The 12,959-nt window shown below is 43.2% G+C and overlaps 1 protein-coding gene across 2 annotated transcripts in view; it reads right to left on the bottom strand.

The window, feature by feature from the left end:
- RAD50 (RAD50 double strand break repair protein) overlaps window positions 1-12,959 on the bottom strand; it is an 87,194-nt gene that overhangs the window by 51,195 nt on the left and 23,040 nt on the right. For both annotated transcript variants that reach the window (XM_029583355.1, XM_029583356.1), the window contains exons 10-12: window positions 10,439-10,645; window positions 9,385-9,567; window positions 7,376-7,533 (exon numbers count right to left, since the gene is read on the bottom strand). In XM_029583355.1, the coding sequence (XP_029439215.1) occupies window positions 7,376-7,533; window positions 9,385-9,567; window positions 10,439-10,645 (548 nt within the window). The remainder of the gene's footprint in view (window positions 1-7,375; window positions 7,534-9,384; window positions 9,568-10,438; window positions 10,646-12,959) is intronic.

Genomic DNA, 12,959 nt, shown 5'->3' with positions numbered 1-12,959 from the left:
CCTGCAAATCCTGCTCATCTGGATCTGCAGTGTCTGAAGAAGTGTCTGTATCCACTTGCGGCATCCTGGCTCGCAAGGGACGTTTCCCCTTAGGGGCCCCCGTGACTCTCTTCCAGGCCACAAAAGGAGGAGGAAGAGGAGACTCAAGCGACTCCAACACCGGAATGGTGCGTTTCTTGCTGGCTTTCCGGGCCTTAAAGGCTTTATGCATGACCAGCACAAACTCAGAAGAAAAAGAGCAGTCAGAATCAACCGAATTGGTATCAGGGGCATCCCCCTGCCCCATGGACTCTGTCGGTGCGATAGACTGCGGCCTCGGATCCGGCCGCTGTGGAGAAAGCCGCGACGGGGGACTCCTCTCCCCCGACGCAACCTGAGTTGCGGCCGCAAAGGCACTCAAAATGGCGTCGTTTCCCGCGCTCGGCGGGAAAGAACAAGGAGGAGAAATTGGGAGCTCCCCTACTGCCAGCGCTACCGAACGACTGCGAATGACGACCCCCCCCCCCGGCCCCCGCTGAGGCTCCCTCTCCACCGGGAAGGCAGGCGGAACAGAGTCCATCTCGGGACAGACGTGTCCGACCAGAGCCGCAGGCGCAGCAAGCCGCTCCACGCGGCATCAATACACCACAGGGAAAGCCCTGAAGTAAAACGAGAAACCGATGCGTGATTAAACGCAGCGCCCACACAGCCGCAGCAAAGACACAATGGAGAGAGAATTAAGTAAAACTTTTTTTTTTTTTTTTTTTAAACTTGCTGGTCTGACGAGGTGATCCTTGGCCGGTGGTGCTGGGGTGAGTGATCCGGGCTCCCCGGTATCACCCCAGCTTCTACTGCACTAGGAGGGCTCTCAGCCCCTGCCGCAGCCGCCTCACACCAGGGGGGATAGTCCCCTCAGGACTTGCCGACCCCCTGGGAGGCTGAAGCGCTCACACCGGTAACCTTCTGCAGCAAAAGCAGATCCTGTCTAAGCTATCAAAACTACTTTTTTTTTTTTTTAAATTAAAAGCTTTATAACTTTTGAACAACTGAAAAAAAAGGAAAAAAACCTAACTTCCAAGTAAACTATTCCAGACTATGAGTTTGGCAATCCCACCATCTGCTGGAGACAGAGTAATACTGGCAGACTGTGGGTGGCACCCGGGTATATATGGCAGAGTCTGGCACAGCTTTCTCTGTCTCCATCTGCTGGTGGGGAGGCAAAACCCAGGAGTCTGGACTGATCCGGGTACATACAGGGAAATTTAATTCCTAATTAGAGGTGAAGTAAAGTTTCCAGCACTTGGTATTAGTCTGTGGGCAGAAGCAAGAATTCTAGTGCCAAGACCTATAATCAGGATTTATCCACAAAAAGCATGCTTTGCTGATACAAGACAATGTTTTCTGTGTGCATAAAATATGTCCAAGACACTCTCCCCTGACCTAATATGTAAGCACACATTTCAGCTCAGATTTGTGCGTATATTTTTGTATTTGCTTGTGCACATTAACTCCCGATGCATTAGTATATCTTTTGCTTACTGCATTTTTTTAGTGCATGTATTAAGAAAAAAAAGTGCTGAATTTCTTCACAGACTAGGACCAGAGAAGTCTCTTCATGATTCGGCGTTTCCAACGCCAGTAAGTCTTGAGACCAGGGAAAAGCGGCAGTAGGAAGGGTCAGCTTATAATACAAGGCAGGAGCCTCACAATTGAGGATGTGATGGGGGTGGATGAAGAGCAAGTTCCCGAACGTTTTATGCACATCAAATCCAAACGTATTTACCCAAAGGCATTGACTTAAATTGTAAAGGTGTCATTACCAATGGGCTTGGTGTTTTCAAGACAAGCCGATCTGATCCTGGATCAACCTCCATTGCACAAATGGAGGGGTAAAACCACGACAGGACCAGCCTGCCCATAGGTGAAAAATGGAGCCATTTGATATTTGCATAAAATTGAGGCAGTATGCATGCAAATCTCTTATGCATATTCATTAGAGATAGCCTGAAAACCGGACCTATTTATGGCCGTCAAGGATTGGGAGAGAATCTCTCAGCCCTAGAGCAAATGGACTTATGTTGTACAGGGCTGGCCGCCACAGCTTTAAAAAAAAAAAAAAACCCAAAAAAAAACCAAAACCCAGCTTTAATTAGGTGGCCTTAGAAGTAAAAGGGGTTCTCTTTGCTTATTTTTTATTTGGTGGTCCTTTGCTCTATAGCGACATGTTAATGCAAAAGTCCTCTGCCTTCTCAAAATACTCCCCACTGAAACAGAAAGGGCGTATTATTCATGGAACAGGTGATGGAAGAGTCAAGTCAGAAGAAAAGCCAAAAAAAACCCCCAAGTTTCTCTATCCAGGTCAGGGTGAACCAAATCCTTTTTTCTTAACCTCTAAATGGAAACAAGAGTCATAAGTGAGCATCCAACACAACTACTCAAAAAAATTCCCCTTACAGCCCTGCCTGCCTCTACAAGCATGCTAGGCAAGGAGGCAAATCTTCACAATCTAAGAAACTTGCAATTAAAATAGTCCAGAGTTTCTAAGAAGACTGACAGTGCTTCACTGCAAGATAAACATCTCAAATGTGGGTAGGAACCACCCAAACAGAAATTACACTGCTGCAGGGGGAAAACTTGTACTGAAATGCATCAATCGGAGCATGCAAAAATAAATAACCCGGGCACGTTGGAATGCGCTTCCAAGTGCTAGCGCAAAAATATAACACTATTTTATATAACTGAGAGGACGGTGTTCACCCAGGTCGGATGCCCTGGCTGAAAGTTGCCTTCACCACAGCATCTTGTAGCTTGCCTGGTCTTCCACGACGACGAGCACACTTTTAGCAGGGTTATAAAGAGGTGTTAGATCGGGGGCGCATACTGGTTTGCCCCTAATTCAGCCGCCCAGCAGAAACAGGAGGCACAAAGTACTTTACTATATCTAATTATTATATGTAATCAACTTACACTACATGATACAAGCCAAGTTTCTTAATAGCAAAGAGCCCATAAACAAAATATTTCCTTACAGGTGAATTTTCAAACACTGCGTGCACAAAACAGTCCATACACGTAAACATGCTATTTTCAAAACTGCAACTACATGCGTAAACCGGGGTCCATGAGTATCTTTGCAGGTGTATGAAAGGGGCGAGGCCAACATTTATACAGATAAGCTGCTATTTTAAAACCCCTCACACATCTTTTACTTGCAAATATTTTCTTCTGCACAACGTGATCGTAAAGCTGAAAAAATGACAGGGTAGAGGCCGGAGGGTTTTTCATGAGCCGCAGATGGACTGGGCGAACCGGTAGACTAAATGGTAAAACTGGTTCTTTCATTAAAATTCCCTGTCTTCCGCATGTAAAAACCGACTTACAGGGGGTAAAAGTGTCAAATTAATGTGATAAAGCCAGAAGTACAACTACGTGGGTATATGAGTTGTGCACCCTTATCCAGCTAATTTACAAGTTATTAGGCTGCTGCTTAGACGGACAAATCTGAACTTATCCGGCTTTATTCTGATTATTCTGGCTAAGTAGCAGGCCTACATAGCCGGATAAGTCTGAAAATGCTACTTGCCTGAACAGTGCCTATTGAACCTTTTCTGGCTTCATGCCACTACTTTGCTGGATAAATCGGCCTTTATTTTGATAAGTCCGAGCTTGTTCAGCTCGCAGTTTGTACATACGCAAGCATACGTTCTCATGTTTCATAACCTCTCCCTACTGGTCACAAAATTCAGTAGGAAGTTTGCATGCGTCCATATACACACGTTCGTGGGTGGACACAAGCAGTTATCCTCTTAGTGCACCAAAAAGTTAAGTAAAAGGCAGTTTGGCAAGGTGCACCATTCTGTTAATGAACAGAAATGGAAATCTGATGGCAAACAAACTGGATTTCTGGATTTAATTACTCGCCATTCCAAACCTAAGCTCAAGGAGCGTAGGAGGGTCCCTGCCCCAGAGGGATTGCAGTCTGCGTTTGTACCCGAGGCGATGCAGAGTAATGTGACCTTGTCCAGGGTCACAAGGTACATCAGAGGGAAAAGTGGAATTCAAGCCCTGGTTCGCAGGGAACCACCAGGCCAGTCTGCAAGACCATAAGGGCTGCCAAGTCTGTCCATTTTCCTTTCCTACAAATTTTTTTTTTACACAAAAACTCTGCTTCTGCAAAGTGACAAAGCAACAGAAAGCTTAGGATGTGTTCTTAATTAAGCTGAATAGATAAAGATAAATGACCTCAGTGTCGCAAAGAATGCATCTTGATGTTCATAAACTATTTCACAGAAGCAATGGGCAAGAAAAGTGGGCATCTAGGTAATGCATCCTAACCACCAAGAAGTGCAGGTACCATCCTCTAGCATTTAAATCTTACTCTGGACATGCACATGGCAAAATACAAAAGACTGTTTGCAGGTAGCTTGCAAACGCATATAAAGCTTGTCAGGGAAATTAAGATGCCCATATGCAGCTCACAGCACACATAAAAGTTCACAGCCTACAACAGCTGATGTGTGAAGATGCAGAATGTGGCTAACAAGTGTGTGGAAATAAAAAAAAAAAAAAAAAAATCTGCTGTAAACCTCAGACATAAAATGTCACATCACAGCACTGCTCTTAAATCTGATCGGTCTTAGACCTGACAGCATAGGCGGCTTATAGAATGCGCTTGGGCCAGAAAAGGCTTTGATTTTAAGCTATAAAGTAAGACTGAGTATTGCATAAGTGAAAAATAATTCAGTCAGCAGTTCAGACACACAAAATCAGTACAGTAGCAGGTTCATATACGACGATGAATGCTGAAAGGTGACATGAATGTCTTTAAGACCTGGCTTATTGCCATGATGGCTCAGCTGAGTGACAAGGACTGAGCACCAAAGGTAATGGTAACTGCCCAAGAAATTCTAGATGGGGTCAGGATATAAGACTGGATGAAGGTACACCCGGGATGCAGCTTTACTCAGTTAAAAAAGTTACTGCTTCCTCAATCAATCCCACCTATAACTCACCTAGTTTAATTCTTCCCAATCTCGGCCTGGCTGTTTTAACTCAAAGTCTCCTATTTGCTTTTTTTTTTTGTCTGTGTATCTTGTCTCTCTTTTTTTTTTTTTTTAATTTATATTTTATTGCTTTTCCAAATAATTATGACAAACTGTCAAAATACAATACGGGTATCCATCATTTTACAGAAAAAAAAAGGAAATATATAACAATTACTAAACACAATTATCACCATGAAAAAGAAAAAAAAAAGTAAATTTTAAGTAGCAATCATAAAACCTTAACAATGGAAATCCTATTTAGCATGTATTTCTACAGTAGATCTCTCAATTCTGAGCTAAGGTAATCTATCTACTAATAATAGAAAGTTTAGCATTCTATTTACTTAACGGCTATTGATTTAACTTGTATTACTCCCTATTAATTTTTTTGATTCTAGAAACCTTTTTAAATCTTCTGGTTCATAATATATATATATATCTCTGATTATCTATTCTCAATAAACATTTGGAAGGATACCGAACCACCATCTGTGCCCATTTTAGTTCAGCTAGATTATTCATAGCTAGGAATTCTTTCCTTCTACGCCGAGTTGATTTAGCTATATCCGGGAATATCCATATCTGATGATCACAAAATTTAGCTGATCTAGTTCGAAGAAATAATCTAAGGACAGTGTCCCTATCAGAAGGGAATACAAACTTCACTAAGACCGTTCCTGTCTTTTCTACAATATCCTCAGATGTATTCTCAAGCAATTCTGAAACATTTACAGGAGCTGTTTGTTCCTGACTAACAAAACCTGATGCAATATAATATATCTTAGCGAGAGGGGGCGAGGCTTCCGGTGGTATTCTTTAAATTTCCTTTATGTGTTTTTTTAAACTGATCTTGTAAAGATGTATATCTTACTAAAGGGATGGTGCAAGAAAACAAACCGGTAACCGATCCAAGATGGCTAACAGCAAACAAACAACAAGGTGGAATCGGTAAAATGGACTTTATTGATCTTGCCCGACTCTGGCCGAGTTTCGCTCATCGAGCTGCCTCAGGGGCATCAGTAGAACCGGCACTCGCGTCTCCGCCTCTCAAACAAATACTGCACAGTATTAGTTTGAATCTTGTGGGTTGTCCTGTTTGCCGGACAAACCCTTTTGAAGATATTTTATGTCTCTAGTGCTAGACATTCATGGACGCATGCTGGCACACAGACTTGGGTTAAGCATGTTTAAATTCTACTTTAATTCCTCTTCAGCCTGACAGTCTTTAAAAATCGAGGGAATACAGTGACTGACCTATCAATATTTACCTTGGACGCTTAGACAGCTGCACGTCCAGGGCAATGACCTCACCAATTTTGGCAGCTGCTTGACAAGAGGTGGTGCTGGGGGAAGGAGCCCTGGACGTGAGGCTGAGTATGAGAACTTGAAGACCCAGCGGCCTAGCGTAAGGTCCCAAAAGAGGAAGATAAACAGAAACTGGACGAAGAGCGATGTCCTACAAGCGGTCAAGCTTTTATGGCTGGCAGCTGGGATATACCCTTACAGCCCGATTTTAAAAAGGTATTTTTTAAAAAGGTATGTTTAATGTAACGCCTTACCAGCGACAGTTTTGTTCTATGGAAACCGACCTGATTTGATATTTTTATCGAGAATGTCGGTATATAAAAACCCTAAATAAATAAATAAATAATTGCTCGCGCAAAAGTGGGCTGCGCGCAAGCAACAGGGACGTTAAAAAGCCGAAAATTACGCGCATATGTACTCGTGCGCACGTGAGGAATAAGGGGGCAGAAAAGGAGTTGGCATGGGCGTTCTGGGACAGGGCCAACACTTACGCACATAACTTCGTATTTTAAAAATGAAAGCCGAGGCACGCATATGCAGGATATCGACGTAGCTTTACTGCTGCAGCTGATGAGGAGGAGCAGCAAGTCTGCACATCTCGAGTTTTAGGGCTTACAGGATACAGTGAGGGGACTGGGTCAACTGGGCTACTTGCAGGATGAGGATCCAGACCAGGTCTGAAAGACCTCGATATTAACTGGACAATCTGATGGACTAACTGAACAAACTGTGAATGTGCCTCGCACAAGCATGTTTTAAAATCTGTATACATACGTGCGTAAAAGCCAACAAAATCCTATGGCTGTGCTCTAGTAACTTCTTAAAATTATGAGCAGGCTTACACGTGGTTGGTGTTTTGTTTTTTTTTTTATTATGCTGACAACTGCGTGCATGATTAAAAATTCCAGTGTACCTTTGCTCACACACCGGTACACACGTGTATACGTGTGCCTGTGCACTCATTTTAATATTACCATCTTAGACCATGAGTTTGTCGCCATCATCTACTATGCCACCATATAAAAGGATCCACGGACGGGACTTACTTAAGCCTGGCAATCGTGTCCCGAATCTGATTAATCTCTTTAACTTTCGAATAAATCCAGTCTTCCAGCTGTTTTTTTTCTGGAAAGTATCCAAGCAAGGAGGTCAGCTCATCGGCGTGTCTGGATCTTATTTTCCTGATCTGATCCTCTCTCTCAGCCTGTAGGGAATACAATCATCATTGTACTATCACGTGATTACAAACTGTTATTCCACTGATCACGAAATGGTTTGCATTCACATCCTTCAGCTAATCATATAGCATGTACAGACTACACATGCAAGGTGCCAAAAAAGAGCCTGATAGGCCAACGCTTTCATCATGATCTATAATGAGCAAAATATTCTTACAGCAAAGTTCCAAGCGACAAAATATTATTTTACCAGAAGAGATCTTATGTAAGCACAATGCAGCAATACTCATCTCGTGAGCTGCTTTACCATTGAGACAATGCTCAAGAGACCCACATGCAAACGTTAGCGCCTTTTCATCCCAAACATCCAAGTTTTAACCCTTGCTCTTCCATTTCATTATAAAGGTAAATGCTGTAGGCACAGGGACCCATTTACAAGAGTTCCTCCCGTTCTCACTCCAGGACTCATTCTTCGAAACAGGGCCTACACCTCATAAGAACCTTAAGAACCACCATACCGGGTCAGACCAAGGGTCCATCGAGCCCATTATCCTGTTTCCAAGTACCTGGCAGGATTTCAAACAAGAGACAGATTGCAAGAATAAGCAGAGCTTTTCCCCAAGTCTACCTGGTTAATAACCACTTTTCCTCCAGGAACTTGTTCAAAACTTTCTAAAACTCAGCTACGTTAACTGTCTTTACCACATTCCCAGCAATGAATTCCAGAACTAAATTGTGAGTTGAGTGAAAAAAATATTTTCTCCAATTTGTTTAAAATGTGTTACTTAGTAACTTCATGAAAGAGTAAACATGAAAGAGTAAACAACCAATTTGTATTTGCCCGCTCCACTCCTAGTTTTGTAGACCTCTATTATATCTCCCTTCAGCTGTCTCTTCTCCAAGCTCTTACTGTTCCTCTTAGGGGAGCCATTCCAGTACCTTTATCATTTTTTATCACCCTTCTCCGTACCTTTTCTAGCTCTGACATATTGTTTTTTGAGATGGGGCGAGCATGCTACCCTGCAGTGCGGTAGTAAGCGACTCATCCGTTAGGATAAAATAATCCCACACAGGGAGGAAGCTTTGCTCATAGATTAGTAACTCCAGGAGTAACAGATGCTGCAGCTCAAAAGGAGCATAGAAGCTGCGTGCTGCTTACATTCTGAGATGAACTGGTGCATGATTATGGGTGATAAGGCCCTCCACCCTTGTGTCGGGAGCATCTTTTTAGGATGCGAGTATCCTTGGAGGGAGGAAAAGGTGGAATAGTCAGCAAAGAAAGTAAATCTTCAGGAAACCGGTACATCATTACTAACCAACACCTGCACTAGGGTTTCAATTAACAATATAACCCACCAAGAGATTATTTCACTATATGCTAATAAGTGCAGTTTTATCAGAGAGCAGTGTCTCGCTGTGGGAACTGTAGGAGTGGAGTGAGCTGAATAGTTCTGGCAGTCAGATATACACGCACTCAGGATTTTGCTTGCCAAGGACTCTACTCAACTTATTATAGAGTGCCCATGATTTTTATATCTGTCTTTGCTTTACAGTAAATAGTGGCCTGTAAAGTTATTTTCAAAAAGCGCTGTGGGGAATGGTTCCCCCCATGGCCTGCAACAGAACAGTCCAACTGTCCTTCCACTAGGCACGTTGAGACTGTACTAAAAGCTATAGGATGGGTCGCCAGGGGAGGGAAAGGCAGCATGCATGAACCGACCGAGCATGTCAATCTGCTGAACACTCGCTGCTGCTTTTTTAACGGCCTCGGCTCTCGCGTTTACTACTCCACAGCGGAATGGCGGCACATGCGGTCGATTAACACCGTCACGGCCCTGGCCGCGTGCCAGTCACGAAGGGAGCAGGGCAGCTTTTACCTTGTCCTTCTTCAACATGTCCAGCTGCGTTCTGGTCATCGTGTGCTGGTTCAGCTGCTCCATCTCCTGGTCCAGTTTGCGCAGAGTCCTGTCCAGCGCACCCTTTTCATTCTGCAGCTCTGCAATTTCAGCTTTTGAGGCTTCTATGCTGCTGGCTCTCTCAGCGTTTTCCAGATCAACTTTCTAATAACAAAAAGCAAACACATTTAAAAATAAAATATATAATTAAAAAAAACAAAAAAACCCCAAGAACAGATTTTGAAGCATGGCAATAGGAAGTTTTCCATAAAAGGAAAATGAGATAGGAGCTTTTTTTTTTTTTTTTTTTAACTTCTCTCCCACTCCTTCCAGCTGTGCTCGGTTACATTAAGAAGGCAGTGTGATTGCCACCTTAGTCCACTTCAAAGCGTAGAAATAAAGGTTAACAAATTTAAAAAAAAAAAAATTATACATTTTTTTTATTAGATTAATTTCATACATTTCTTGACTAGCTCCTTAGAGATAATGTTCCCTTCTTCAGGTCAGAAAAGGAAGGCAAGAATAATGCTCTATAAACAGATTCAGCCCATTAGGGATCACCACCTACACTAACACACAAAACCAGGGCTGCAGAAGGAGATGGACAACCATGAAAACTAAATTAAACAAAGACTCCGAGATTCTGGACACAAACTCTGGGTCGCTTATGTTCTGTTCCCTTCAGAATGCAGGATGCATTTTTTTTTTTTAATTATTTGCAATATTTTAATATACTGCTATACAGGCTTTTGCTTTGCCTGGAGCTTTGTTCTGGAATCTGACGGGAGCGAAAAATGAACCAATGCTAAAAAAAAAAAATCTCCCTCCCTCCCTTCCCTATTGTGCACAGAATGCGCCCAGCCTAAGAGAGGGCTTCATCTGGCAAGCACTAAAAAAAAAAAAAAAAAACAAAGCAAAAAAAAAAAAAAAAAAAAAAAAAAAGTGGTGTACTGTCAAGCAGGTGTTTTCACCTGAACACCAAGGGTTAAGCTAGTAGTCCTATGAATTTTCCTGCCACAAAGCAGTTTATTCTTACAGCCTTTGCAAGCTCCTGGTCCAGTTCCTGAATCCTGTCCACAGAGCCCTCCAGCTGCTGAAGTTCAGCCTTCACATTCTTCAGCTCCAGCTGCTTCTTATTTTGAATGTCTGATTTCAAGTCCACGGTCCTTTGCAGTCCAGTTTTCTTATCTCTCATTTCATCGATCTGCCTTTGCTTCGTGGCTTCTTTCCCCACATATTCTCTCTAAGAACAAAATAAGCCCCCACCGTTAATAAATCTCCAGCGCACTGAAAATGCATTTTGCACTGGCAACAGCAATCTAATGGCCGTAACACAAAGGAGAAACACAGAATGCCTTCCCACACAGAAATCTTTTCCGCAGTTCCAGACCAGCAGAACATTAAAGAATGCAAGGATTATTGTAGCAGGCGATCACAAACGAAAAACAAAAATCTTTGAGGACAATATTCAGTAGGCCATTTATTGGACAAGTTACCCTGGCTGAAGTTAGCTGGATAACTTGTCCTGTAAATACAGCATATAAATGTCCTACATGTAGCCGTAACTGGCTATGTTTGAACATCCTCTGTGGCTGGATAACCGGATATCTTCAAAGATATCCTGTTAAGTAGAGATCTGTTTTAAAAAAAAAAAAAAAAAAAAAAAAAAAAGGTAGTAAAGGGGCCTATGGCCTATTTCTCTTGATCCCTTGTCCAAATTATAGCTGGGGCCCTGCATCTTCAAACCCTCTAAGGTATGTTTACATGTCTTGGGCCTGCCATCCCCATTAGCAAAGTAAACAAATTGTAAATATTCCCTCCCCCAGATACCCCCCACCCATCCATAGTCCACACAGCGGATATCTCAGCCCCTCCCTGGAATGCCCTCTTTTATCCAGCTAAATTATATTCAGATAACTACTTATCCGGATACAATTTAGGCAGATAAGTGATTGAATGTGCCACATTTGCCATTTAGACAGATAAAGGAAAATTGGTTCTTACTTACTAATTTTAGTTCCTGAAGTACCAAGGACCAGTCCAGACAAGTGGGTTTATGCATCCCTACCAGCAGATGGAGGCAGAGAACAAAACTTTGAGGCACTGCTACACAACAGAGAGTGCCACCTGCAGTCCCTCAGTATTGACCTGTACCCAAGCCAAAATGTCTATGTGAACAAATCCACCCAATAAAGGATAAAGCAAACAGAGAATCACGCTGGAGCCCCCTGGAACTAGGCACCCTTGATTTAACATAAAATACATACCCAACTATATACACCTCTCCTTAATCTGAGTATAAATACCAGCACAGCAAGATCCAGAAGCGAGGAAGTATTTCGAAAAGATGGGGGACAGGTCTCTAGATTTATCCGTGGTACTTCAGGAATGAAAATTAGCAGGCAAGAATGAATTTTCCTTTCCTGTTCATACCCCGGATCAGTCCAGACAAATGGGATGTACTCAAGCCTTTCTATTCTGGGCGGGAACTCGAAAGACCCGTGCACAACACACTATCCCCAAATGTCACCTCTTCTGGCGCTCACACATCCAAGCGGTAATGTCTGGTAAAAGTGTGAAGAGAAGACGTCGCCGCTCGACAAACTTCCTGAGGAAAAAGCAACTGACACGCTGCCCATGAGGTTGCCTGCACCCTAGTGGAATGAGCTCCCAACCTCTCTGGCACTGACCGGCCCTTACAGATGTAAGCCAAAGCTATCGTCTCGAAGGAGGCGCAATAGTGCCCTTGGAAGCCTTATTACCCTTCCTTGCACTACTGAACAGGAAAGATGATCAGACCTCCGAAAGGCATTCATCACCTTAAGATACACATCCAATAAGTGCATCGAATCCTTTTGCAGTATCTTAAGGTGATGAATGCCATCAGAGAGTTGGCTGCTAATTTTGGAAAGGCCAGTAGCTGGACCACATGGTTAAAGTGAAAGGAGGACACCACCTTAGACTTAATGCAACCCCATCCTCCGAAAAACTCAGGAAAGGGTCCCTACACGACACTGCTTGCAGCTCAGATATTCGCCTAGCCGAACAGATAGCCACCAGGAAAACAGACTTCAGGGTTAAATCCTTTAACGACGCCCTCCGCATTGGGTTTGAAAGGAGGACATACAGCAACCCGAAGAACCAAATTCAGATTCCATGCTGGACAAATATTCCAAACCAGAGGACGCAAATGTTTTGTCCCCTTTAGGAAACAAACCACATCCGGATGAGACGCCAACGGTCTTCCCTGAATCCTACCTCGAAGAGAGCCAAGGCCACAACTTGGACCTGAAGGGAATTATAAGCCAACCCTTAGCCAAACCGCTCTGCAAAAAGGCCAGGATCTGCAGAACATCCACCTTCAAAGATTGTACCCTGTTCTACAAACACCAACATTCGAACACCCTCCACACTCTGACATAAGCCATTGATGTGGAAGGTCTCCTTGCCTGAAGAAAAGTCGCAATCACAGGTTCTGAATAACCTTTCAAATGGAGTCGCCGCCTCTCAAAAGCCAAGCCGCTAGACAGAAGCAATCCTCCTGGTCTGAAAATATG

Source organism: Rhinatrema bivittatum, chromosome 18, assembly GCF_901001135.1.
Source record: "Rhinatrema bivittatum chromosome 18, aRhiBiv1.1, whole genome shotgun sequence".
In the NCBI taxonomy this organism is placed as follows: domain Eukaryota; kingdom Metazoa; phylum Chordata; class Amphibia; order Gymnophiona; family Rhinatrematidae; genus Rhinatrema; species Rhinatrema bivittatum.
The sequence above is the reverse complement of the archived record's forward strand: the minus strand, read 5'-3'. Positions and strand labels throughout refer to the sequence as shown.